This window comes from Papio anubis, chromosome 8 (assembly GCF_008728515.1).
Source record: "Papio anubis isolate 15944 chromosome 8, Panubis1.0, whole genome shotgun sequence".
Classification (NCBI taxonomy): Eukaryota; Metazoa; Chordata; class Mammalia; order Primates; family Cercopithecidae; genus Papio; species Papio anubis.
In genome coordinates this window covers 24,652,156-24,678,825 of record NC_044983.1, presented here as the reverse complement: position 1 = coordinate 24,678,825, position 26,670 = coordinate 24,652,156, and the positions used below count along the sequence as shown (strand labels likewise).

Below are 26,670 nucleotides of genomic sequence, written 5' to 3'. Positions count from 1 at the left end.
AAAATGCCTGTGTGTGATGTGAGGGTTCCCGTACCCCACCCAAGGCAGCTGCATTACAGCACCGAGAGAAATGGACTCTCTCTGCAATGGTAACTGACTTAGATGTTCCGTGGGACACACGGAGAGGCACGTGTGTCACTGGCATTCACACCATGGGTGAGACTGAGCAGAGCTCCAGCAAGGGAACACAGGGTCCCTCTGCTTTTCCACCCTGGTGTTAAGCTACAGATGTTGCCTCCCTTTCTTGAGCCTACCTCTCACCCTCCAGGTGATGAAGAAATGATGAAAAAGAAAGTCCTGTACCTCTGCAATGATGTCGCCGTTTTCTGCGTGGACTTGGGCTATGGCACCAATATCCCGGATCACACTCAGTACTTCATAAATCTGAGAGAGAGACGAGGGTGGGATCAGAGACAGGGACTTCTATCTTCCTGCTCACAAGGACAATCATTTCCCTGCCAGCAGCATTTCTGGGGTGAGAAACAGGACACCTAGGCTGATTCTATTAGCCTGGCTTTTTCAACACGACCGAGGGCAATGTTTCTGGCCACATTTGATGGAGAAAGACCCCTCAGAAATTAACAGAGGCAGTACAACTTAGCAGGACGTGGACCAGGAGTGAAAAGCTCTTGGGTGACACCTGGCTCTGCACCAGGTTTGCTAAGGAGGTTCTGAGTACCACTCTCAGACACGCCATGCTGGGCAGAGCCTCAGATCCAGAGCGGCGAAGTGGCAGCACTGGGAGCTAGGGCACTGGGTTCATATTCTCTTTCGAGGCTCAATTACATCAGTAACTGCATCCACCAGGCACTTCCCAGGAAGCTAGGAGACGTGCACACACTGGAGACTGCTTTCCCAAACAGCCACAGCCCGAAGGTACCAAATGTCAGGGTGCCTCTTCCGAAAAGCCAACTTTCTTACCTGGCAATCCGTTAGCTGGAAGCGATCTTTGAAAGCCATGTACACGAGGAAGGAATTTACCCCTAGTACAGACAAAACAGAGAGGTGGACTTGTAATAGATAAACCAAATAACCAAATAAGGAAATAAGATATATGTATGTGTGTATACACGTGTTTGTCTGCGTGTTTCAGTACAGAGAAAGAGAGAGGAGAAAGATGGAGACACAGAATGGTAAAGGAAGCAGAGTAACATATAAATAACTGGAGAATGTGGGGTGAAGATGCACAAGGATGCTTTTTAGTATTCTTATGGTTTTCCTGTAAGTTTACAAGTATATCAAAATTAAAAGTTGCCAGTATTTGCACATCCATGTTCATAGCAGAATGATGCACAATAGCCAAAAGGTGGAAGCAAAAATCAAGCCTCCATTAACTGATAAATGAATAAACCCGATGTGGTCTATCCATACAATGGGATATTATTCAGCCTTTAAAAAGGAAAGACACCTGACACATGCTGTAACATTGAAACCTTGAGGACATCATGATAAGCGAAATAAGCCAGTTGCAAAAGGACAAATACTATATGATTCCACTTGTGTGTGGTCCCTAGAAGTCAAATTCACAGACAGAAAGTACAACAGCGGTTACCAGGGACTGGGGTAAAGGAGAGTGGAGAGTTAGTGTTTAATGAGTGAGTGTAGCGTTTTAGTTTTGCAAGATAAAGAGTCCTGCGGCTGGAGGGTGGTGATGGTTGCAACAACATTATGAGTGTATTTTAAAACACTGAACTACACGCACACTTAAAAATGGTTAAGATGGTAACTTTAATGTTATATTTATTTTACAACAGTTAATTTTTTTAAGCTGCCTCCACCAAACAAGTCTGTTGCGACTGTAAGAAGAAAATGAATTAGAAGTTTCTGCCTATGAAGAACTGTGATAAATGTCTTTTCTTTGGCAGACAGACTGCCTTCCATGCTGGTTTTTAAGAAAATGATTTTTTAAGTAAGAAAGGGTCCATTAGTTCAACAAGCAGATGTCGCAATTCTCATCCTGGCGTCTTGGAGTTCTTGCCTCCCCAGGCACCAGACCAAACATCCCTGCCCAACATTCATCACAATTTTAAACAATTGTCCTGACAACCTCACAGCCTTGAAGCTTAATTCAAGCCACCTGGGGGGTGCTGGGAGCTGCCTGAGTTAAATGCCTCTGTACATCCCGGCCCTTCTCCCGTTGCCAGGCAACAGTTACCATGGTAACCCTCCTGCCTGGTTTGGAGCAGATTCAGTCTAAGTATCCACAGATAAACCACTTGGAGTCTCTGCATGCGCAAAAGTGAGAAAAGTCAAAGGTTACCTATTTTCTTTTATGTGGAAGCTTCATGCTGGAAAGAATCTTAGAGGACATCTAGTCCAAGACCCTCATATATGAGAAATGTTTCAAAAACTGAGACCCATAAAATTTAAGCAATTTACCCAGGGTCATACAGTCTGTGGAATATCAGAAATAAACCCGAGACTCTTGTTTTTCATTCTGGGGCATTTTCTATCATTCTAGTGCCTAGAGATTTCCTTCCTGCCATGTCACTCACAGCACATGGTGCTTCTGAGCCTGGAAGTCCCAGAACCCTACAGCATTAGGTGCTTCCCTGAACGCTAAGATCCAATGAGGTTAATTTGGTCTCTAGACAAGCCCAATGAGACCCAGGAAGACAATGTGGCCTGGCTCTTCCCCCCAAACCCCCGAGGTCCTTGTTGACAAGAGTCCCAGAGGCACCTTGAGGTGGTAAAGATTCCTCCCGCCTCTCTGTAAATCTTCCCAATCCCTGGAAATTTGTTCTCCAAAATAATTCTAGGGAATGCAAAAGACCTCTCAGGTTGTTACTTAGTTTTGAAGTATCTCATAGCCCTCAAATCTATCCTGGATCCGCCCAGGTTTGTAGGAAGGGGCTGCCCAACACTCTCCTGAAACTGCCACATCCTCCCTGAGATATGTATTTGTTATCTTTTGAGGGTAAATCTCTCTCTCGACAGCCTCAATTCCCCACCCTAACTAGAGACCATGGTGCCCACAAACCAATAAGCTGTGAGCAGCTGTCACCTAAGAGCAGATTCCAGCAGTAAGGCTCGTCTTCTCTTATCAATGAAGGCTTCTGTTACTGCACTGGGTAACGTCCCCTCCAATCAGCACGAGATGCAGCCCAAAGCCCTCTCTCCTTCCCAGGGGCAGGCATGGGCATGAGGCGCAAATGGGATCTAGAAGCATTATCACTTTCTTCTCAGGGCTGTGCCAGTTGATGGACTGAAGCAGAAACATCTGCAGAGGGCATTGACTTAGTGCCACCTACCGTGATCCTTTACAAGCGCTTCCATCTCCTCCTGGATGCCCTTATGCCACTCGCTGATGTCCACGTGCAGAGAGTAGTCACAGCAGGACTTGCTGTCGGCCCATTCCCTCCACTGGTCAAACGCAGCGAGCAGGCTTGTCCCAGGCTCAGGAACAACATGGTCAACTACAAAGAAACAGACATATGTCGTCATCACCAAGAGCCTCAAGGGCCGTGGGCCAGCAGGTATTTTCCCACTCGAACCCTGAATAAGGCTTCTTGGGTTCAAAATCGAGATGGTGATCTCTACCAACAGCTTCCAAGAATCCACATAACCCAGTTGATTATCCAAGAGGGAGAAAGCAGAAAGCAGAAACTTGGCATTGGATGATGTCTCCAGCGAAACCACACATGCACTGCCCAGATCTGATTTCCCAAAACCCCTGAAAGCTCAAGTGTTGGGTGCATTTCACGGACAACGGGTCCTTATGGACAACGGCAGTGCCAAACGGCTGGGGAGCAGCCAAACCCTTCTTTGTGTTGAAAGCAGCTTATGAGACGCCCCCCGCCAGACGGCAGGGAACTTGAAGGTGCTGGAGCAGAGCCACACGGACCGGGCCTTTCAAAAGTTCCCGGGCATTACCTGCTCTCTCATTACCGCTCACATTTCTGCAGCTTAATACCACTTTGTAATTTAAGGGAAATCTTTCATCTGAAGAGTTCAAAGTGTTTTAAAACTGCATTCATTGTTATATTACTATGGAAGTAGGCTGATCTGGAAGACAGAGGACTTTGGATGCAAGCTGACCTGAGTTGGTTTCCTAGCTCCATCACTCACCCGCATGGTGTCCTGGGGTAAACTCTGTAATCTCCACTGCCCTAATTTCTGTGCTGCTTTAAAATGGGGATAATATTACCTAGCACATACATTTGTTATGAGGATTAAAGGAGACAGCATATCTATGAATCTTACGTCATTCCCCGATTTAAATCCTCCAATGGTTTCCCCCTGTTCTTCAGATAAAGATTCAAGTCCCCAATAAGGTTTGCAAAATCCTGACCAGCGTGGCCCTGGCCTACCTCTATAACATGACCCTGAACCATCTCTCCCTTGTACCCTGCTCTCCAGTTACATGGACCGTTTTTCAGTTACTAAAATATCTACCTGCTGCCTCCCACCATAGGGCCTTTGCAGCTGCTATTATCTCTCCTAGGTCTTGGAGAGCTCTCGCCCAGCTGACATGATGGCAGGAGGATTACCGGGACTATTACTATCCGTCTTCCGCACACAAGCACTAAAATACAACTGAAATGATTAAACCAGGACTGAACACTTAAAGCAATGAATCATTCTTCCTAAATATTAGATTTTCTACACTCGGGTAAGCAGTTCTGAGCTAAGAAAACGTCAGTCCATGTAATGCTAGAGAGCTCAGATTTCTGAAATGGATCAAATCTTGCAGATGCTGCTAAATTCTGATCAACTGGGCTTGGCTTTGTACATGTCAGAAATATAGCCATTGCACTTTGGGAGGTCAAGGCAGACAGATCACATGAGTCAGGAGTTTGAGACCGGCCTGGCCAACATGGTGAAACCGTCTCTACTAAAAATACAAAAATTAGCTGGCCGTGGTGGCGCGTGCCTGTAGTCCCAGCTACTTGGGAGGCCGAGGCAGGGGAATTGCTTGAACCCGGGAGGTGGAAGTTGCAGTGAGCCAAGACTGCACCACCGCACTCCAGCCAGGGCAACAGAGCAAGACCTTGTCCTAAAAAAATATATATATATATATATAAACGCACACACACACACACAAAAAAATATGGCCATCTAAGCTGAATTTTCTTTTGACCAAATTTACCTTTTTGTAAGTATTAGTATATGTAATTAAATGAGTACATGCATATCTGGTATCTGTAATATAGATAATGTTATCTAATAAAAACAAAAATGATATCCACTTTAAATGCAAGCATATTCCATCAGTAAAATGCTGACACAGAAAACTTGACAAAATAATTCCAATTTTTCTTAAGTTGTATGTCCCCCCTTCAACACCCCAAAAACAAAAACACAAACAAACAACAACAACAAAAAACAAAGAAAACCATACAAATATCACTGTGTAGCAATCAGTTTGGGCAGAATCTCCCTATCCACTCCCCTGGCTTCATTTCTTGCCCTCCTACAAATCAACCTTCAGAAGCAGCTAGAAGGATCTTAAGCCTTTCATCAGACCCTGCCATTCCCCTTATTAAATCCTTCAGTAGCTGTCTACCATCCTTAGCGCCCAATTCGAACTCTTTCCCTTTGCCAGTCAGATCCGGTCCTAGCTCATCTCTCCAAGGTACTCTCTATCCCCGACCTGCTCACCCACAATGGCCACCCCGGGCCATTCTTCAATTTGACCTGCCCAACCCCTGGGCAACTCCAGGCCTGTGCACAAGCAGCCCTCTCTCTCTGGAAACCCATTCCCAGCGCTCTTGACATGGGCATCTCCTCATCCTTCTCACTGGGGCTACACGTCACCATCCCAGGGTGGCATCGTTTCTGAATCCGTTTCACTCATTTACTGTCTGACCGCTGACTAGAATGTAAACTCCCTCCGAGCAGGGACTGAACGCCTAGATCAGGGAATAGCCAAATGAATGCTCTAAATAAGTGACGGAATGTTTCCTTCCGGCTCTCACACTCCACTTGCAATCAGGTCAAGCAGCAAAGGAGGGGCTCTCCTGGGAACCGGACCAGCTTCTGCTGCGGCAAAGACCCCTCCCCTCAACACTGCCCTGCCAGACCCTCACTTATGGAAATGCATTCCTTTCACTGGCCAGCAAGGGGAATGAGCAGAAATAATCATTTTTTCTGATGATATGATGCTTTGAGTAGAACATTTCAAAAATACAGAAAATTATAGGGAAAGTTAATAATCCCATTACCATCACCACCCCAAAATCAGATTATTCAAATTTGGGTGTATTTTCACTGCCTTTTTTCTATATATTATACCTTATTCTATTTCTTTATTTATAGTCCACTTTCTTCCCCCAAAAAGTTTTAAGGTGGTTTATAGAGACACATGAAATACAAAAAAAAGTGATAAACCAGAAAGAGTAATGCAAGCTAAAGTGGAAGAAAAATAATGGTAAAATAAAATCAGGAATGAGGCATGTATGTATGTGTATGTATGTACATGTATATTTATATGTGAATATGTGTACGTAAAATACGTGTATGTATATGTGGATGCAAGTGTGTATGTACATATGTGTGTGTTTGTATAGATAAATACTTGATATTTAGTCTTATACATGGGCTAAATTTAGAGTTAGGCTCTCTAGCCAATGTAAATAAGGAAGCCTGATATGTTCAATGTATCTATTTCCTTTAAGATTGAAAAAACGAATCCCTCCTAAGAAGAAGGATAAGTACCAGTGACACATGCTCATAGTTACTGAATAATCCTTTCCTTCTATTGATTTATGATGACTTCAAAAAATACTTTATCATTATTACTACTAGATAACATATCTAATAATGTTTTAAATTCATGCATACCTTACAGAGAGACAATACCAGGTTCTGTTCCTGGACTATTTTGCTCCATTCATCTCAATCAGTACTAAATAGAGCAGCTTTTTAATACATTTTAATATCTGGTGGCAAAAGATCACTTGAGGCCAGGAGTTCGAGACCAGCCTGGGCAACATGATGAAACCTTGTGTCTACTAAAAATATAAAAATTAGCTGGGTGTGGTGGCAGGTGCCTGTAATCCCAGCTACTCAGGAGGCTGAGGCAGGAGAATCACTTGAATCCAGGAGGTGGAGGTTGCAGTGAGCTGAGATTGCACCACTGCACTCCAGCCTGGGTGACAGAGTGAGACTCTGCCTCAAAAAAAAAAAAAAAAAAAAAGGAAACAAAATAAAAGCTCATTTACTTCATAAGATTTTCTCCCCTTCTCCTTAGGCCAAGGCACTCATTTCCATTGCAAGGCTCAAGCAAGCCATCTTAAAGCCTTACAACCATTACCACAATCTAGATTTAGAACATCACCAAAAAAGAAAGGCTGCACCCACCTGCAGTCATTCCCCATTCCCTCCTAGCCTGCTACTCCCAGCCCCTGGTAACCATTAATCTACTTTCTGTCTCTGCTCCACTCACTCTTAGACCAAGTGGGGAGGGTGACAGACAAGGACAACTTCAGGCTGGTGACAGGACCCATGACTCCATATCCCAATGATGTGTCATCAGATCGTCTGATGCTAGACTCCTCAGACTTCAGGGTGCACAGTAATGATCTCCAGTGTTCATTAAAACACAGGTTCTGGCCGGGTGCGGTGATTCACGCCTATAATCCCAGCACTTTGGAAGGCTGAGGCAGGAGGATCGCTAGAGCCCAGGAGTTCAAGACCAGTCTGGGCAACACAGCAAGACCCTGTCTCAAAAAAATAATAAAATAAAATAAAAATAAAAATAGGCCGGGTGCAGTGGCTCACGCCTGTAAACCCAGCACTTTGGGAGGCCGAGGTGGACAGATCACGAGGTCAGGAGATTGAGACCACCCTGGCTAACACAATGAAACCCTGGCTCTACTAAAAATACAAAAAATTAGCCGGGCATGGTGGCAGGCGCCTGTAGTCCCAGCTACTCAGGAGGCTGAGGAGGGAGAATGGCATGAGCCTGGGAGGCGGTGCTTGCAGTGAGCCGAGATCGTGCCACTGCACTCCAGCCTGGGCGACAGAGGAGACTCTGTCTCAAAAAAATAAAAATAAAGATAAATATAAAACACAGGTTCTCAGACCTTATCCCAGAGTTTCTGATGCTGCAGGTCCAGACTGGGACCCAGTAATTTGCATTTCTACTAAGCAACCTGGGAGCTACTGAGTTTGCCTTGAACCACCTTGAGCATCACTAACCGAGTACAAATCTTTTCCCAAAACTTCTCCCTCCACCTCCTTTCCCTCCTGCCCATTTTACCACGAGGGGCCTGTTTACTACACAACAGCGTCATCACTTACAAAAAATAGCATGTTCCCCGGCTGCAATCCCATGGCTTCCTTGCATATCCAAATTAGCTCCGGGGGTTATGAACCCTTGAAAAGCTCAGGACCCGGACACAGTTGAGCACTTCGGGGAAATAAACATGCTTCCTTCAAGAGCTCATGACACTCAGAAACATGTCCACGAAAAGCTTCCACATGTTTTCCCACAGTTCTCTTTCCACTGAAGCTCTCCTGGGAAGAGCTGCTCCAAGGGGACAGGCAGGAATGTCATACTCACTTCCGGAGGGAGCAGAGTCCCCACTGAGGACACAAGCCTGAAAATGACTTGCACAGATCTCACAGGCCTTTCCTCTGGTGACCTCCCTGAGCTATCGGCCCCTGCAAGAGGGCAGCCTTGGCAACCCGGCTATACCAGCAGTGAAAAGAGAATGGGCTTGGAGGTCAAGGAGCCCCCAAATTCTAGTTTTTGCTGCAGTACTCCCTCACTGTGGTTTAGCCTTTAGGAACCTCCATTTCTTTTTTCTTTTTTTTTGAGACGGAGTATCACTCTTGTCGCCCAGGCTGGAGTGCAGTGGCGCAATCTCGGCTCACTGCAACCTCCGCCTCCCAGGTTCAAGCGATTCTCCAGCCTCAGCCTCCTAACTAGCTGGGATCACAGGTGTGCACCACCACGCCCAGCTAATTTTTGTATTTTTTTTTAGTAGAGATGGGGTTTCACCATGTTGGCCAGGCTGGTCTTGAATTCCTGTTTTGAGATGATCCCCCCAGCCTCGGCCTCCCAAAGAGCTGGGATTACAGGCATGAGCCACTGCGCCCAGCCAGGAACCTCCATTTATTCATCTATAAAAACATAGGCATGAGCTGGGTTCAGTGACTCACACCTGTAATCCCAGCACTTTGGGAGGCTGAGGTGGGCAGACTGCTTGAGGCCAGGAGTTCAAGACCAGCCTGGACAACACAGTGAGATCCCAGCTCTACAAAAAAAAAAAAATTACCCGGGCATGGTGGTATGTGCCTGTAGTCGCAGCTACTCGGGAGGCTAAGTGAGGAAGATCGCTTGAGCCCAGGAGTTTGAGGATGTCGTGAGCTATGACTACACCACTGCACTCCAGCTTGGGCAACAGATCAAGACTATTAAGAAAAAAAAAAAAAGGCATAAAGCCACATACCCTGCAGGGCTGCAAGAAGTTTACATAATAAAGTGTAGGTAAAAGCACCTGGCAAAATGCCTGGCACACAATGGGTTTTCCTCCCCTCAGGATGAGTGACTGGAAACACCCTCACGGTGTGCGTGATAGGCCTGTGAATCTGGTTTATGAGACAGCCAAGAACATGCACCAGGACAGTGGCCTGAATTTGCAAGTTACAAGTCTGAAAAAGGACTATTCCTTTCATTATGACTTCTATTAAAACTGTCAAAGGACATTACTGTTTTTTTTTAACAGTTTTATTGAGATAATTCACATGCTATGCAATCACTCATTTAAAGGGTATATAACCCAATGGCTTTTAGTTCACTCACAGAGCTTTACAACCACTGCAATAATCTAGTTTTAGAACATGACTCAAAAAAGAAACCTGGTACCCACTTACAGTCACTCCCCATTCCTTCCTACCTCTTCTACTCCCAAACCCTGGCCACCATCAATCTACTTCCTGTCTCCATAGATTTGTTTATTCGGGACATTTCCTACCAATGGAATCACATAAGATGTGGTCTTGTGTGTCTGTCTGCTTTCACTCGGCGTCATGCGGTCAAGGTTCATCCATGCTGCAGCAAGAATCAGTGCTTCATTCCCCTCCTGCCTCAAGTGGTTCCCTATTGTTCTGCATTTTGGATATTAGCAAAGTGTGAGACATAAAGTAAATAAGCTGCTCCCTAAAACTTCAAATAGAAGATCCCTTTGGAGTTGGCCTTATTTAAATGACCCTACTTTAAATTTTTTTTTCTTTTATCCTTTTTCTTTTGTTGAGAAGGGGTCTCGCTCTGGCACCCAAGCTGGAGTGCAGTAGCGCTATCACAGCTCACTGTAGTCCTGACCTCCTGGGCTCAAGCGATCCTCCCACCTCATCCTCCCAAGCAGCCAGGACCACAGGCGTGCACCACCATACCCGGCTAATTTTTTTATTACCCTTATGTGTAGAGACATAGGTCTCGCTATGCTGCCCAGGCTGGAACTTTTTCTTTTTAAAACTCACTGTAGACTCACCTGCAGAATTAAGAAATGACACAGAGAGAACCTTCGTACCCTTCACCCCATTTCCCCCAAAGGAAACATCTTGCCTAACTATAGTACAATATTACAGCCAGGGAGCGACACTGATAGAGAATCCAAGACCGTGAGTTTTCAAAGGGCTAGGCTGGCAGTGTTTCTGATAAGGTCTCAAGGGGTCCTTTGTAATTAAAGCACAGGGATGTCAGAAACACATTCCCTGTTCTGGAATTGAAGCAGTTGAGCAGGTACCACAGTCTGCAAGTCAGCTGGGGGTTATGCACACAGAGAAGGAGGGAGGAGAGAAGATGGGGAGTCCTCACTCAGCCTGTGATCCCACCTTGGGGTTATACCCATGGAGCACGAGGGAGGAGAGAGGATGGGGTGCCCTCCACCCAGCTCTCCGATCCCACCTCCAGGTTACACCCATGGAGCAGGAGGGAAGAGGGAGGATGGGGGGCCATCACTCAGCCCTCCAACCCCCCTCGGGTACCCATCAGCCCGTTGAAGCAAGGAGGGTCAGATGCTAAAACTCCTGTTGTCAGTGCACACACCTCCCCCTGCTCCCTGGATATTTACTCTATCAGCACTGCCCATCTCCAGGATCTTATTCCAAATAGTCACAGCCTCATTCTCCAGCACCATTCCCTGCTTTTCAATGTGTGTGCATCAGCCTTTCCCTTTTTGATCTCAGATAAATGAATTGACTTGAATAAAAAGCAAACCATCGGGGAGGCAGTAACACAAGCCACCCACTGGCTTATCTACGTGGCTTTCCTGAGCTGGCATCTACCCAGCAAAATGCCCTGCAAAATGCTGGGTGACCTCATCAACCAAGCAGGGAATGGCTTTTGTTGGAGGAGAGATAAGAGCCTTTGTGGGTTGTGCTTGGCAGTTAGGATAATGTGGTTTTGCTCTGAAAAAAAGGGCAGAAAAGGAGAAGAAAGCACCTGCCCCATGAGAATTTAAGGGGTACCCACTGAAGAGGCACTATTGGAAAGATCAGAGTCAGACACCTGGGGTGCAGGTCAGTTCTACCACTTCCTCACCATGTGACTTTAGACAAGAAGTTCAAACTCTCAGAGCTTCAGATTCCTCAACCACGAAATGGGACTAATAATTAACTCAGGGTACCAGGGTGTTGTAAATGAGGGAATATGGGAAATGCTTGAAGAGCATCTGCTACATAGATGTGGTTTGATAAACACCCCCAGGAAGACAAAGCTATGTTCCTTTGCAAGAAAAATGCCCGTGCATAAAACACTGTGTAGTATTTAGGTTCCTCTAAAGCACGAGCCGCCTTACATGGTGAACTACTTGCCTTGTGCAAATGTACTGTTTCTCCCGCAATGCTAAAGAAGCATTTTCCTAAGAGCTGGAACTATTCAGAATGTCTGTGCCTGAGTTTTTTCATCTATGAAACAGCAGAAATAACATACATCCCAGCATTTTTCATGAGTGTTCAATAAGATGGTGCTTGTAAACTATAAGAGGCACTGTTCTAATAGAACCAATTGCCATCCGTGTTTTCTTCTGTCTGGAAGAAGCAAGCAGGGAGACTGGTATACAGAAGGTGCTCAGTGTACACAGGACAGACCAAACATCACACCTGCCTCTAGCCAACTTTAGCCTCTCCCTCCAAGGGACTCAGTCATGGAACTATGTGACTCAATACACCAACCTGAGAACCCCAGCATCCACTGGACACTGAAGTCAAAGGAGTACCCAGCTCCCCCATCGATCCTCCAAGTGCCTGGATTTTAAACTCCAGCCCTCCTAACAGATGGTGAGGGGTCAGGCCACCTTTGGTTAGCACACGCCAATGAAATGACTAACTGTAACATAAGTGTAAGTTACAAACATTGAAAGATGCGAGTAATAGTAAAAACCATTCAGATTTATTCAGCACATCCTATGTGTCTGGTATTACTCTAAGCATCTTCCATGGATTCTCTCATTTAATCCTCACAACAGCCCCCTGAGCTCTGAGCCGGGGTTGGCCCTAGTTTTCAACTGAACAGACAGTGAGATTAAGTAATCTGTTCACATTACTTAAAATGTACCAGGCAGAGGGCCTGCGCCACCAAAGCTGCATAACAACCATACCTCTCGTGCCTCCAGCAGGTAAGGCTCTTGGCAGAATTCTGGATGGTGGTCAACCACGTGGCCTTGGCCAGTGCAGCCACTGACTGGCAGGGCTGGAATCTGACCCCAGAACGTGTGATTAAAAGACAGCAAGAGGGCTAGTTAATTGAGAAGTGAAATCCAGTCTTATCCCTTCATATATTATAACTAAAGCAAGTGACCCAATTCAATAAACAGATGGGAAAACCATGTCCTGAGCCTAAGGGTGGCAGGCATATGGAAACGTGTTCTTCACTGCTCAGACCTTCAGGCACTTGAGTAGCCCTCTCCTTTCTCTTTCCTAAACTTTGTTCAATGTAAGTTTGCTTTTAAAACTAAACCAGTATCGTCCCATAAATCAAGTGGCGCCATCGGTCATTATTCAGTATCTAGAAACCCTGCTAGAATGATTATGACTAACTCTGGGGGAAGTAAGTGTTAAGGCAAGATCTGGTAAAATGCTTATAAAACAAACAACCTCCTTTAAGTGATCTGGTGATCAGCCAACTTTGGAGGAAACAAAGAGGTAGAAGTTATAAACTGTGCCCTTAAAATGCCAACAATCTAGTTAGGGAAAACAAAAAGTCATTGAAAGATACGAAAGGGATACAGATAAAATGATCCTGGGGGACCCTCCAGCTACCACCTGTCCCCACCCCTCTCTTCTCATTGAGCTATGGAGGGAGCTGAATGTTGCTGACACCCCACTTTCTCGCTCCCATTCCCTCTTGGCCCACTGCACACTGGCCCCCATCCTGCCGGTGCCTGGAACCTGTCCCTGCCCCATCTCAGCTCTGTTCCCTTCCTGTCTGCCCAGCTCCGAGACAGCAATCTTGCAAATTTACTTCCCACGTCTCCGAAGAATCTTCCCCTGGCTCTTCTTCCTCCACCCCCATTTTATTTTTTATTTTTTACTTATTTTTTTGAGACAGGGTCTCATTCTGTCACCCAAGCTGGAATGCTGTGGTGCAATCATGGCTGACTGCAGCCTTGATCTCCAGGGCACAAGCGATCCTCCCCGCTCAGCCTCCCGAGTAGCTGGGACCACAGGCCTGTGCCACCATGCCCAGCTAGTTTTTAATTTTCTGTAGAGAAAGTATCTCCCCTGTTGCCCAGGCAGGTCTCAAACTCCTGGGCTCAAATGATCCTCCTACCTTGGCCTCCCAAAATGCTGGGACTATAGGCATGAGCTACCATACCCCACCCACCCTCATATTCAATGCTCACCCAGGAGGTCTGTCCTACTCATTAGATTCCACTCACACTCCTAACATTTATTCAAAAGGTCCTGAGCTGGGGTTCTGAAGAGCGCAACAGCAGGGCCTTCCCCGGCTGGCAGGCCTGGGGCTCCTGATCTCTGGCTCTCTGTCATTTCCTCTCTCCTCCCTCCTGGCCAGCCCTTCTCCCTTTCTCCTGACCTCCTTCCTTCCGTCCCTCGGCATTCAGTCTTCCTCATCACTCACTGGTCGATGGATATGAGGAGCAGGACCCTGTTTAGTCTCAGGAAGAACCCCGGGGTATGCAGCTGAAGCAGGTGGGCGTCTCTGGCAACTGTACCTGCCAGGACGGGCACCCACTGCACGAAGGGAGCCACTCATCCTGAAGCCTAGAGTGGGCACCTGGAGCTGCCCATACCTGCAGCCTGCACCCCTGCCCACTGCTTCCTTTCTCATGGCCTGGGCCCTAGAATGAGGATGTCCCTTCCTTCCAGGCTGCTGGGAGAGGACCCTGAGAGGCCAGGAGTCAGAGCTGGAGACTGTGGGTGGGGAAGGAGAGGCGGAGAGCAGGCAGACAGAAGTCCCAGATTCCAAACCCACTGTCATTTCACATTCTGAAGATGATGTCGCAGAGGTATCTAGGGCTTTTCATCTCATTTTCCTGGATGAACACAGGCACAACCCTAGCTCCCCACCTTAGGGAAACATATCCACCTCCCTTCAGAAAGTTTCAGAAACAGGAATGCAACATTGAACCATTTTATAATTTCCTACACGTTTGCATGTACTTGATAGCAATAATATCAACCTCACATAGATATAGTGTTTTTAAGTGATTCACAAAGCGTTATCACGTACCTTATCTCATCTGATGCTCAAACAAGGTAGGCAGGGCAGGTTTACGATCCTTACATCACAGATGCAGACCCTGGGGGCCACGGGACTTGCCTGCTGCTGTGTACATAGAATGTGGGAGCTCAAACCCCAAACTGGGAGCGCTTGGCACCTGCCTCCTTCTACAGTTTAAACCACCACCTCCTTCTAAGTATTTCTATGCACAGCAGTCACCTCAACAATCCATCCCTAAATCCTTTTCTGTCATTGGAAACACATGCAAGTTCACTTAAGTGGGTAACTAATGACTTTAACCCAATGTGCATGAGAGAAAGCCAATTCAGGGCATCAGATAATGAGTTTGTCAGCGTTTCGGCACCTCCTAAAACCCTTCTCTCTGAGGCGTGGTATAGCTTACTCATGGGCTCCCTGCATCCAAGATCAAAGGCCATGCTAGGCCGGGCATGGTGGCTCACACCTGTAATCCCAGCACTTTGGGAGGCCGAGGTGGGTGGATCACTTGAGGTCAGGAGTTCGAGACCAGTCTGACCAATATTGTGAAACCCCTCGTCTCTACTAAAATTACAAAAATTAGCTGGGCATGGTGGCATGTGCCTGTAGTCCCAGCTACTCGGGAGGCTGAGGCAACAGGAGGCAGAGGGTGCAGTGAGCCAAGATTGTGCCACTGCACTCCAGCCTGGGCAACAGAGAGAGACTCTATCTCGGGGAAAAAACAAAAAAACAAAACAAAAAAAGCCAGGCTAATAAAATCTGTGTGTGGTGATGAGGGGCCACCACCACCAAAGGATGACGTGCAAATCCTTTAAGAGTGATGAGCCCAACGCTGAGTAGAAACTCCCTCCCTGGCTCACGGAAAGCAGACATGGAGGGAATGAGAGTCCTCCAGCTCATGTGCAGGCAGCAAGGGGTCAGTGTTCCAAGCACATCCCCAGCTCCGGAGTCAATCATGAGCCCTAGGGAGCGAAACCCCGGAATAACCCTCTTTGCCAGGAATGGCTTTATTGAAAAACTAGGACTAGGTCATTTGCTCTCTACTCACATAGAAGGGTCATGCATGGTCTGAGGACGGCCTGCAAGGAAGGTTTCATTAGACCTTGAGTCCTGAAAACGAATCTGTAGGAGCATTTTTTTTTTTTTTAACTCAGGCTACAGTGTAATGGCATGACCTCAGCTCACTGCAGCCTTGACTTCCCAGGCTCAAGTGTTCTTCCCACCCTAGCCTCCCTAGTAGCTGGGACTACAGGTGCATACCACCATGTCCACCTAATATTTTGTATTTTTAGTAGAGACGGGGTGTTTCACTATGTTACCCAGGCTGGTCCCAAACTCCTAGGCTCAAGTAATCTGCTTGCCTCGGCCTCCCATTTGGGATTATAGACGTGAGCCACCCTGCCCGGTCTCGAGGACTTTGTTTGTGCACAGTGATGTTACTAATTGCCCATGATATTGATATTAAACAAGTCTGGCAGATTCTACATGAAGAAACGATTTGCAGCTGGAATTGGGTTGACTAAAGGACACTTAGAAATTATTCTATCATTTTACTGATGAATCTGAGACTCAGAAAAGTTTCAAGCATTTCTAAAAGATACATAATCAGATATAACAATAACCAGAATTAAACCCCCAGGTCTGAATCTTAAATCTGTACTGTTTCCTTTATTCTTTTTCTATAACAGGAAAAAGTATTACCTATAATCCCACTTATCAAATAATAACTACTGATTTTTTTCTTTTTTTCTTTTTTTTTTTTTTTTAGAGACAGAGTCTTGTTCTGTCACCCAGGCTGGAGTGCAGTGGTGTAATCTTGGCTCACTGCAACCTCCACCTCCCAGGTTCAAGTGATTCTCCCGCCTCAGCCTCCCAAGTAGCTGGGATTACAGGCATGCACCACCATACCCCGCTAATTTTTTGTATTTTTTAGTACAAATGGGGTTTCACCATGTTGGCCAGGCTGGTTTTGAACTCCTGACCTCAAGTGATCCGTCCGCCTCAGCCTCCCAAAAGTGCTAGGATTACAGGCATGGGTCACTGTACCGACTCTGCTAATCTTTTTCTATACTATCTTCTGATCTGTCATGTGCAGATATTTGATGTGGGTGGATCACACAGCATGCTCACTTTTTTTCTTCTTTTTTTTTAAAACAGGGTATCGCTCTGTCACCCAGGCTAGAGAGCAGTGACATGATCATATCTCACTTCAGCCTCAACCTCCTGGGCTCAAGTGATCCTCCCACCTCAGCCTCCCGAGTAGCTGGGACTACAGGTGGGTGCCGCCACACCCAGCTCATTTTGTTATATTTTAACAGAGATGGGGTTTTCCCACGTTGCCGAGGCTGGTCTTGAACTTCCGGGCTCAAGCGATCCACCCGCCTCGGTCTCCCAAAGTGCTGGGATTACAGGCCTGAACCACCACACCTGGCCCATGCTCACTTTTAATCATGGAGTTTTTTTCTTAATACCACATTATCTTAGAATCTTCCTAATTCAATTTTTAATGGGAGCCATTCTTGCGGAGAGTCTACCATGATTTCCTTAACCATTTCCCTGTGGAAGAACCTGTAGGTTTCTTCCAAATTTCTTCTATTATACATAATATTCTTATGAACATATTCATGCAAATAACTTTCCCTCTATTTTAAACGGTTTTCTCTGAGGAGTCCTAGGGTCGGGATTACTGGATGAACTATGGTTTTTCATACAGACGGCCACATTATGTTCCAAATGTGTCACCTCTTCACTCTGCCACCAGCAATGCATCAGGATGTCACCCCAGACAGTGCTGCTTTTTCCATTTTCTTTGCTTACTATCTGAGGGGGTAAAACACAAAGCTCTTTTCACTATACCAGGCTGTCTGTTTCAAATAAATGGCTACCTTCCAAGATCCAAATAGGGGACTGAGTCCTACATGAGAGATCAGATCAACTGGCCATACAAAGAAGTTACTGACAATTTCACAACCACATGATTAAATGGCTCTGGCCACCATCTTAGATCTAGTGCCCTCTCAACCATTCTCCCAGCTTCATCAACCTGAGCCCTAAGCGATTCTCAGCCCAGGCTGCCTTGTTAGGCTAGGCATCCCCGAACCAGGCCAGGCAGCAGCAGCGGCTCTGGAGTCAGGCCCCAGCCCCAGGCGCCTGAGTCCCTCTTTCCGGGTCCAGGGAGAAGCTGTGCTTTGTCTCAGCTCCATGTCTATGTTCATAGACAGACACTTAATAGGAAATGCCATCCGTAAAGCAGGATGACGAAATTGTGGCCTGGGGAGAAGGCAAGGAGAGCCAACTTGGTTACAATGCAAAGCTTCAAACTTCAGGTCCGTGCAGAATTTCTCCAAGAGATGTTGAAATCCTTGGCTCAGTGTGGGGCGACATCTCTGTTTCCTGTAATTAGACAGGCATTCTGCATCTGAAAAAAGGCCACGTTTACAGCACCTTATATCCCTTCCACCAGTGGGAGAAACACGAACTTGGCTTCCAGTAAGTGTGTGGTGTTTCATTTCTAGAATTCCTCTAGGCTTTCCAAAGTCCCAAGAAGTGACTTCTCCTGGCCTCACCACCACTGTGTTCTTCAGAGACCTCATAGGCCCTCAAGCCTGCTGGTTCTAAAACACCCAGCTCAGACAAGGGGGCCTCAACTCCACCATCTGAAAAGCTGGGCTGAAACATTCTCTCACTAATGAAAGAAATGCTAGAGAGCCAGTAGAAACTGTGTGTGTGAGAACAGCAAGCACCCAGTGATTCTGTAACTGTCCCCTGGGAACTTTCTGGGAACAAGGACAGGACAGAAAGCCACGAGGAATCTACTACAGAGGCTCAGGGCTTTGGCTCCAGAGCTCACCTGTCTGGGTGGAATCCTGGCTCTACCACTGACTAGTTCTAGGACCCCGGGCAAAGTACTTAACGCCTCAGTGCCTCAGTTTCCCCATCTGCAAAATAGAAATAGCAACAGTGCCTACTTCACTGTATAGGGATTAAAAGTATGAACTCTGGAGTCAGAAAGCCTGAGTTTACACCCCAGCTCTACCACGGCTAGCTACAGAACCTTAGGATTCCTTACCCTGTCAGGGCCTCAGGTTTCTTATCTGTGAAATGGACCTAATAATAGTAGCTACTCACAGCGTTGTTCTGAAATAGTATCTACAAACAGCTAACAACAGTAGGGCCTACACAATCATGTGTTCAGTAAGTAAAAACATACTTTAGGGGTATCTTGAGGAGATAAACCTGCTGAACATAATCCCTGGTGCAGAACTAGTGTTCTCCAAGTGTTCTAGCATCTTCCAGTGCTGTTGTGGGGAGACAAGATGCACCCCTCTGTGTCAGGGGAGAGCAGGGGGGATAGGCTAGGACAGAGGATTCCAATGAGGAACAACAGGGCGTGGGAAGGGACTGGATAAAGGCGTGATTGAGGGAAGGAGGGCGGAGGGCCCCGGGCATGGAACTTTGAGTCACTCATCTAGCTAAGTCTTCTGCATGAAACTGAATACCACCCAAACAAACAAGACAAATCTGTCCTGTTCACACAGCAAGCAGGCACTAATTGTAAAATAAGAGTAAATGCTAGAAAAGTAAGAAGCATAGAGACCCTCTGTCAACAGACATAAACACAGACCTTTCACTTCCCAGGGCAGCCCCCCGACGCGGGACACTGTGATGCAAACAACCTTCCTATCAGATGGACTGGATCCAATGGAATGTATCAGGAACAAATCAATTCATTTCCCATTTTATCGAAAATCTAATGCAAGTAAAACTGCCTATCAGAGCAGATAACAAAAATGATCCCTCAAAAGGAAAGAAACCTGATGCCACAGGCTCTTGCAGATCCCACGATACAGCTGGACAGTTACATCTCCAGCAGGCTTTGAAAAACTGAAACTCTTCTTCCAAAACCCCTAGGGATGCTGGGAGCCCAGGCTGGGGTGAACGCCCTGGCTCTCCCGGTCCCTTTCTCATGTGTGTGCCTGTGTGTGTGCACATGGTAAGAGTGTGTACACGTGTGTGTATGCCCACGTGCGTGTGACAGGGAGGAGGTCAGGAAGGAGAGTTCCCTACTCCACTTCCTGGGTTTAAGGAAAGGCTGTTTTAAGGAAACAGACACTTCCCAGTTTTGACCACAAAGTCTGCCAGAAATAAATTCCAGACGATGAACAAATTACAGAAAGACTGCAGAGAAGTAATGAGTGGCAGGGACCCTGGGGACGGAGGGACAAACCAAAGGTGCTTCCTACGGGGGCCAGGGTCAACAATCCCTGCCCGGCCAGGCTGCACTCTGGAGAGCTCCAGCTCAGCGAGGGGTGGCAGCCAGCAGCGTCCAGCCCGATGAGGTGGCCAGAGAAACATGTGAATAACGACACTTCCTCTGTTTGTCTCAGCTTTTGGTTGCCTGGGGCTACCGGACCACAGATTCAGAGTTGGCTTGCCAAAAATAAGAGATTACAGGGCTGTACAGAACATCACAAAAAAATAACAGTCACGCCACAAGCTTCCACGTGCAAAGACTGGGTTTGACTTCATTTTCCTTCCTGTTGGTTCCTTGCTGGGAAGGGAATCCGACTATAACTGAAGGACTTACAGCCCCCACAGAACACATACCTACATACACAACGCGCAGAACTAAATGCTCCCCGAAAGCCCCAAAGCCATTGTTAATAACAGGAAAGAACAATAAGCAAATGAATGGACAGGGTCATGATTACTTCTTACTGAGTTCTACACACAAACCCCATGATCTGATTACAAAAATCCTTCTGCGCAAACATGGATTGAAATAAATAAGGTGATGCTCACCCCTCTATTTCAAGACATCATTTATGGGCAGACAATACATAATCAAGACAAGAGCACCTCGTTCAAATAACAACTAGCGTGTACACAGGATGCTCATCAGCAAATGGACACCCACTCCACCCTTGTACAAAAGCTGCAGGAACAATCTCGTCACATGGAGTAAAAAAAACAGATCCGCTGTTGGATTGAAACTAAACTCAGAAACACAATGCTTGAGGAGTCGGGTCTCTGTTCTGTTTATTCCAAGGTTGCACAATTCTTGCAACCCCTCCAAATAAAGTCCAGCAGGGAAGGAAAAGTCGGTGATGTCATCTGTTGACTGGGATTGCTCTAGAGCCAACATAATTTGATGGGTGTTTTCCTCCTAGGAACCTGGACTGAATTCAAAACATAGCATAACATCTGAGTCTGAACCATGGCCATTGTACCATCATGCGCTTCTCATCTCAGGCTGAGGGCTAATGGTTCAATGGGTCTTTTTTGTCCCCAGTTGATTAGTAAGACTATGAATAAAAGCCAATGTATCTGAACAATAAGGTTTAAGGCTGATAAGGGACCTGTTGTTCAGGGAGCTTTTAATTACTCTTTATAACTGTGTGGACAGCTGGGAGTCCAGGGTCCACACAAATGCAGCCCAGCACCACTGCAAACAAATGTAAATACTTCCTCACAGGTATTTTCTCTTCGTCCTCAGGAATGATGAGGGTAAGAGATAATAATGCAGATGCAAAGTATCCCTCAAAGGGAACTTTAGTTTTTTATAAAATTCCTCTACGTACAAAAGTACTTCAATGCCAAAACCCTGAAACACCAGAAAGAATGGAGAAAAAAATAAAATCTTCCATGACTCATCCAATCATCCAAAAAAATCACTATGTTGACGTATGTCTAGACAATCTTTTTTCTATCTACTTATACACATACACATTTTTTACAAAAGTAGCATCATAATGTTTTTATGTTTAAAAAATCTGTTTTTTAAAAAAAGTAGTATCAAATCAGACATAATGAAATCATGGTCTGCTTATTTCCATCAATATATTGTGAACATGGTCATATTAATAATTTTTTTTTTTTTTTTTTTTTTGAGACGGAGTCTCGCTCTGTCACCTAGGTTGGAGAGAGTAGTGGCGCGATCTAAGCTCACTGCAACCTCCGCCTCTCAGGTTCAAGTGATTCTCTTGCCTCAGCCTCTTGAGTAGCTAGGACTACAGGTGTGTGCCACTATGTCCAGCTAATTTTTTGTGTTTTTAATAGAGATGGGGTTTCACTGTGTTAGCCAGGATGATCTCGATCTCCTGACCTTGTGATCCACCCACCTCAGCCTCCCAAAGTGCTGGGATTACAGGCATGAGCCACCACACCCAGCCAATTTATTTTTTTCTTTTTGACACAGGGTCTTGCTTTGTGAAGTTCATGGCAGGATCATAGCTCACTGCAGCCTCAACCTGCCAGGCTCAAGCAATCCTCCCACCTCAGCCTCCCAAGTAGCTGGAACTACAGGCACATGCAACCATGTCCAGGTAATTTTCAAATTTTTTGTAGAGGCAGGATCTCCCTATGCTTCCCAGGCTGGTCTTGAATTTCTGGGCTCAAGCGATCCTTCCATCTCAGCCTCCCAAAGTGCTGGGATAACAGGTATGAGCCATCATGCCCAGCCCCACAATGATTTTTTTTTTTTTTTGAGACAGAGTCTCGCTCTGTTGCCCAGGCTGCAGTGCAGTGGTGCAATCTCAGGTCACTGCAACCTCCACCTCTTAGGTTCAAGTGATTCTCCTGCCTCAGCCTCCCAAGTAGCTGGGACTACCGGTTAATTTTTGTATTTTTAGTAAAGATGGGGTTTCACTATATTGGCCAGGCTGGTCTTGAACTCCTGAATTCAGGCAATTCACCCACCTCAGCCTCCTAAAGTGCTGGGATAACAGGCGTGAGGCACCATGCCCAGCCCCCACAATGAAATTTAATGACTATATACTATTGTTTTCTAGAGATGGCCTTAATTTACTATGCCAGTCACTAATTTTCATCATTCAGCTCATTTCCTGTTTTCCTCATTACAAATAATGCTACAATGAACATCGTTAGAGCTAAATGTTTGCATATAGAATACTCTGGGTCAAGGGGTATGAATTTTTTCGTTTACACATTGTTATAGCTCTTGTTAGATACTATCTTATTACCCTCCAGAAAGGGTCATGCCAATGTAAACACCTATCAACAGTTTGAGTGTCCATTTAACTACAACCTAGTCAACAGCAGGTATTACAACTTCTATTTATTTAACTCCTTTTATTCTTTCCCCCTCAGAATTGACATTTATTAAGTTTATCATATTTGCCTCAAGTATTATTTATATAAATGAAATAAAATAGATCAAAGTGAATCCTCCAGCATAGTTTCATTTTTTTGTTTACTTAACTCCTTTAGTAGATAAAAACTTAGCTCAGTGAAACTTTAATTTGTATTTCTTTTGTTACTCATTCAGTTGAATATTTTTTATAAGTTCAATGGTGGAATTATTTCCTTTTTGTGAATACCTTGCTCATACCATTGACCTTTTCTACTAAAGCATGCTTTTTTATTAAAATATTAAGATTTCATATTTTAAATGCATCAACCCTTTATCATATATTGCAAGTCGAATGTCCTACTTCTTATCCTTTTATTGTTTTACTATTAGTAATATTTTTAATTGCTATGTAATCAAGCATCTCCATCTTTTCTGATTTCTGCCTTTGTTGAAATATCTAAATTATATGGCTTTTCATCTATATTTTCTTCTGGTCTCTTCTGACTTTACTGTTCAAATGTAATTCTTTAATCCATCTGGGATATATTTTGGTATATGAAGTAAGGTAAGATGTTTACTTTGGTTTTCAAACAGCTAACTTCTAGCATAATACTATGAATATTTTACAATTTTACCATGAGTGTGAAATGTTGCCTTTTTTATATAATGAACACCTAGATACAGTCGGTCACACTTGCAGATTTTCCACTTTAACCTGCTTGTGTAGCTGTCTCATACAGCTTTAATTATTATATTTTTACAGTTTGTTTTAATATCTAGCCAGCAGTGGTCTCCCAGCCTTATTCATTATGACCTTTTTGAATACTTTTTGGTTTTTATCACCTGTTTAATCTTTCACCTGAACTTAAGATTATCATTCAGTCAAATGGAAAACAAAACAAAATAAAAACTCAACTACCTTCTGAGGTTTTGAATTTTAAAGCTAATCTAAAGTATACACTTCTTCACAGTATTGGGTTTTTCTGTTCACTAACATAGCATTTCTTTTAATTTATTTAAGACTCTTCTTGGATTCCATATATAAGAATGTATTCTTATAAATCCTAGTAATTTTATATTTTATGTTGCTATTGTGTATGGATTTTTTAAATTATATTTTCCGATTAGTTATTTATGACATACAGGAAAACTATTAATTTTTATTACATTATTTTTAAATCAGTCATCTTAATAAACTTTCTTCTTAGATCAAATATTTCTTCATTTAATTCCTTTGAATGGCTAAAGTTAAACTATCTAAAAATAGTAATAATCACTTAGGGAGGCTGAGGCGGGTAGATCACTTGAGGTCAGGAGTTCGAGATCAACCTGGCCAACGTGGTGAAACCCCATCTCTACTAGAAATATAAACAAAATTAGCCAGGCGTGGTAGCGGGTGCCTGTAATCCTGGCTACTCTACTCAGGAGGCTGAAGCAGGAGAATCGCTTGAACCTGGGAGGCGGAGTTTGCATTGAGCCGAGATGGCACCACTGCACTCCAGACTGGGCAATAGAGTGAGACACTGTCTCAAAAAAAAAAAAAATATATAGTGATAATCTTATCTTTTCTCCCCATTATTATTATTTCTTATTTTTCTTCTCTTATTACACTGGCTAACATATCTGGAACCATGTTAAAAAGTAGTGATAACATGTATTCCGGCCCCTCCCTCATCAGGGAGGAATATATTGAGGTATTTGATGGGCCAGCCCTGGTGCTCCTGCCCAAGTCCCATGGCCAGGGACCTGATGCTAAATGGAAGTTCAGGTGACTGGGTGGCTGATTCCACACATTTACAACAACAGAACATAATGCCTTTGAGAAACATAAAAGATACTCTCTACTAAAGCAGACCAAATGATGACCATGCTAACAATTTCCCATGGTAAATGCAAGACTTGGCCAGACAAAGTGGCTCACGCCTGTAATCCCAGCACTTTGGGAGGCCAAGGCGGGTGAATCACTTGAAGTCAGGAGACCAGCCTGGCCAACATGGTGAACCCCAACTCTACTTAAAAAATGCAAAAATTAGCCAGGCGTGATGGCATGTGCCTGTAATTCCCAGCTACTTGGGAGGCTGAGGCAGGAGAATCACTTGAACTCCGCAAGTGGAGGTTGCAGTGACCCGAGATGGCGCCACTGCACTCCAGCCTGGTTGACAGAGCAAGACTCTCGTGTAAAAAAAAAAAAAAAGCAAGACTTGACAGGGAGTAGGTTGAGATGAAGATAGCTAATGTCCAACTTTTCATTGGCCCTGCAGCAAAGGCATGTTCAAAGCGTGGCAGCCATGGAGACCAAGGGGCAGCCAGTGGCTACCTTCCCAGGTCTGTGCTTCCTCAGCCTCTCTCAAGATGAAGCAGGCAGGTTCTCATCCATTCCTTTACCTCCTTTTTCCCCAGCTGGGTTCACTACCCCTTCCTCCAGGAAGCCTTCCAGGCCCATCCAGATGGAAACTGGCCACTGGGCCTTTGGACCTGGCAGAATACTCATTGGCTTTCACCTGCTCCCTGGCATGACTTCCCAGGACCCAATCACACTTCACTATGCAAATCTGGCCATCTGACTCCTCACCCAAACTCCACAAAAGTGCCAAAAAGAACCTCCATTTAAGAATCATGCACTACATTTGAAGAGGTATTTTTTCATGCAAATAGCTAAAAGTGCTTTTGCTTTAAAGGGTTCACTTTTCAGGAGAGGCTAGAAGGGGCCCTTCAGGATGGGACTTAATACTGATTATGTGCCAAGCAATGCTCAGTACTTTGTACATTCAATCAAATTTAAGCTGCACAGTAACCTGCAATTGTATCACAAATCAGAAAACTGTGGTGCAGAATTACGGCATGATGCAGCAATTCCACTTTTGGGCACACATCCAAGAGTTGAAGGCAGGGACTTGAATAGATATTTGCACACTCATGTTCACAGCAGTATTATTTACAATAGCCAAAAGGTGGAAGCAGCCCATGTATCTATCAATCAATGGATGAATGGATAAACAGAATATGGTCTATATATACAATGAAATATTATCCATTGGAAAAAAAGGAAATTCTGACACAGGCTATCACATGGGTGAACCTTGAGGTCATTCTGTGATGTCATATGCATATGTACTTACATGAGGTTCCTAGAACAGTCAAATCCATAGAAATGGATAATAGAATGGGGGTCAGCAGGGGCTAGAGAAAGGTGGGAATGGGAAGTTAGTGTTTAATGGGAATAGTTTAGGGATGATGATCAGTTAGGGATGACGATAAAGTTCTGGAAATGGACCATGGTGATGACTGTACAACAACAATGTGAATACACTTAATGCCACTGAACTGCCCACTTAATAATAGTTCGAGTGGTAAAATTTCTGTTACGTATGTTACCACTATAAAATAAAGAAGAAAGAAAACTGTGGCTCCGAGAAATGAAAAGTCACTTGCCCAGCGAGCAAGCCATGAAGGTAGAACTCAAACATCCTATGGCCAAATTCAGAATCTAAATTCTAAAATACACCAGACTCTCTTCTATCAAATTCTTCCACACACACATCTCTCTCTTGGGTGGACACTCCCCTCTCCTGCCCACCCCATGGGTGAAATCCACCCCATGGTAAAATTTGAGCCAGCTTTCAAGGGTCAGCTCACATAGGACCTATAGACTGAAGCTTCTCCTGGCTCTCTCAGGCAGATTTTAAAGATTTCTCTTCTCTGTTCCACTGGAACCTTAGTACAACAATCTTCACACTTCATTTTCATCTTTTCTTTGTAGGTCTCCCCAATAGACAAGAAGTTTTTTGCAAAGAGGGTCCTTATCTGTACTTCTAATGCCCAGATCAGCCACCTGCCAGATGGCCAATAAATGTCAGCTGAATGGATGGATGAATGAATAGGTGAATGAATAAACGAACAGGGTTTTCTTAGCAGCAGAAACCACAACACTAATTCACTTTGTTTAAAT

General features: G+C 44.9%; 1 protein-coding gene across 2 annotated transcripts in view; it reads right to left on the bottom strand.

Annotated features, from left to right (window-relative positions):
• The window catches only part of DPYSL2 (dihydropyrimidinase like 2), a 146,697-nt gene that overhangs the window by 30,292 nt on the left and 89,735 nt on the right, over window positions 1-26,670 (bottom strand). For both annotated transcript variants that reach the window (XM_003902566.5, XM_003902565.3), the window contains exons 4-6: window positions 3,252-3,416; window positions 922-983; window positions 304-384 (exon numbers count right to left, since the gene is read on the bottom strand). In XM_003902566.5, coding sequence (XP_003902615.1) covers window positions 304-384; window positions 922-983; window positions 3,252-3,416 — 308 coding nt within the window. The remainder of the gene's footprint in view (window positions 1-303; window positions 385-921; window positions 984-3,251; window positions 3,417-26,670) is intronic.